Source organism: Colobus angolensis, unplaced genomic scaffold, assembly GCF_000951035.1.
Source record: "Colobus angolensis palliatus isolate OR3802 unplaced genomic scaffold, Cang.pa_1.0 Scaffold11, whole genome shotgun sequence".
Lineage (NCBI taxonomy): Eukaryota > Metazoa > Chordata > Mammalia > Primates > Cercopithecidae > Colobus > Colobus angolensis.
The window spans coordinates 2,143,360-2,145,031 of NW_012112030.1; the positions used below are offsets into that span (position 1 = coordinate 2,143,360).

A 1,672-nucleotide genomic window follows, 5' to 3' on the forward strand; every position below is an offset into this window, starting at 1 on the left:
ATATAAATCCGTGTCCGGCATCTGACCGTGGCACCTAGGGAGCTAAGTCCAGTCCTTGTGTTTGCCTTGAACTCTCCCTTCTCCGCAACACCCCTGTTTTGGAGTTTCACAGATAACACAAAGCCTCCCACAGCTCCTTGGGGGGTGGGTTGGGGAGACTGAGAGTATAGGGTCTGTGTAGGCAGAGGAGAGAGGCTCCAAGGAAATCCCTAAAACCATAACCCACACTTCTAAGCCACCTGTGACCAACTTGGGAATTTCTGGCCCCTTGGGGACCACATCTCAGCCCTCGCCCCCTTCAAATAAAAGGAGGTCTATCCCCTACCCCGAATCTTCTACCAGCAGTCAACAGGAAGTGAGACGATGTAGGGGAAGAAATGGCTCTCACGGACTGAGGCAACTGAGAAACCTCTGTTCTTTTGCAGGCAAGAATAGAACAAGAGGCTGGTTGCATTTGGGCCTCCCTCTTCTCTGTTACCTGGGAGGGCCAGCCTCTAGACTTCTATCAACCCAAACTTTGAGGATAAGGAGGGTAAGGATAGGGTAAGTGACCACACTGGACAAGTTTCTATGAGGTCATAGCAAATCCTTCCCTTGAGCACCAACCCCCAATTTTAAAAGCTTTGCTTGGGAGGGGAGGCTGCTGGATGACACCATCAGCTCAGTATTCCTTTGCAATCAGGAGGGCTGATGTTCCTTTTGAGGAGTTCAGAAAAAGGATGGTATCCTGTGAAGGAAAGCTGTGCCTGAGGCCCAAGGAGATGGAGCCAAGGCCTGTGAAGGAAGAAGAGGACTTTTCCCACCAAGAGGAGCTGGAGAAAGAAGAAACCAGGACTACTTCTTCCTCTTCCCAGTGGGTGGCAGCACGGATCTCTAAGAGCTGGCCAGGTGCTCCACCTGGATGGTGCTGGTGGTGACAGTGAGGCAGATGTCCTTATGATGCTCCGCTGTCTTATACGGGGTCAGGTCAAAGGAACACTGGGGTGGAGGGTTGGGGTTGCTGTCCCCACCACCCCCACCCTGGGGGGCTGCCCCAGGAGACTGGAAGTGTGGTGGTGGCTGTTGCTGCTGCTGCTGCTGCTGCTGTGATGCCTGGGAGGCCTGGGCCTGGGCCTGGGCCTGGGCCTGAGCCTGAGCCTGAGCCTGGGCTTGCGCTTGAGCTTGAGCCTGGGCCTGAGCCTGGGCCTGGGCCACTGCTGCCGCCGCCGCTGCTGCCTGCACTTGTTGCTGAAGATCAGGAGGGTTGTGTTTGCGCATATGTTTCATAAGGTATGTTTCCTGAGGGAGATGGTAAAAAGAAGTTGAGGGATGAAGAGGAAGGAAAAGAGATTACTTGTAACTAGCACCCTAGGCTCTAATTCTGCTAGAGTTAAGGTTTATAATGGTTTTCTGGAACCAAGACTGAGCAAAACTCAAGTAGCACTTTCAGTGGCTCACTACTGAGAAAAAAAAGAGAGGGGAACCTTTAGAAGTCAGTGAACATTCAACTGGCAAAGGAATGAGCTGCTATTTTTTTCGAAGACCCCTGAATGAGACAACTTTACAACCTCTTCTGGAGTCTCATAGAAAATATCTAACTGGGCCGGGCGCGGTGGCTCAAGCCTGTAATCCCAGCACTTTGGGAGGCCGAGACGGGCGGATCACGAGGTCAGGAGTTCGAGACCATCCTGGC

At 52.8% G+C, this 1,672-nt stretch overlaps 1 protein-coding gene across 1 annotated transcript in view; it reads right to left on the reverse strand.

Moving 5' to 3' along the window:
- Positions 1-6: 6 nt before the first annotated feature.
- ZNF384 (zinc finger protein 384) overlaps positions 7-1,672 on the reverse strand; it is a 24,071-nt gene continuing 22,405 nt past the window's right edge. The window contains exon 9 of the mRNA XM_011955320.1: positions 7-1,290. Coding sequence (XP_011810710.1) covers positions 874-1,290 — 417 coding nt within the window. The 3' untranslated portion in view covers positions 7-873. The remainder of the gene's footprint in view (positions 1,291-1,672) is intronic.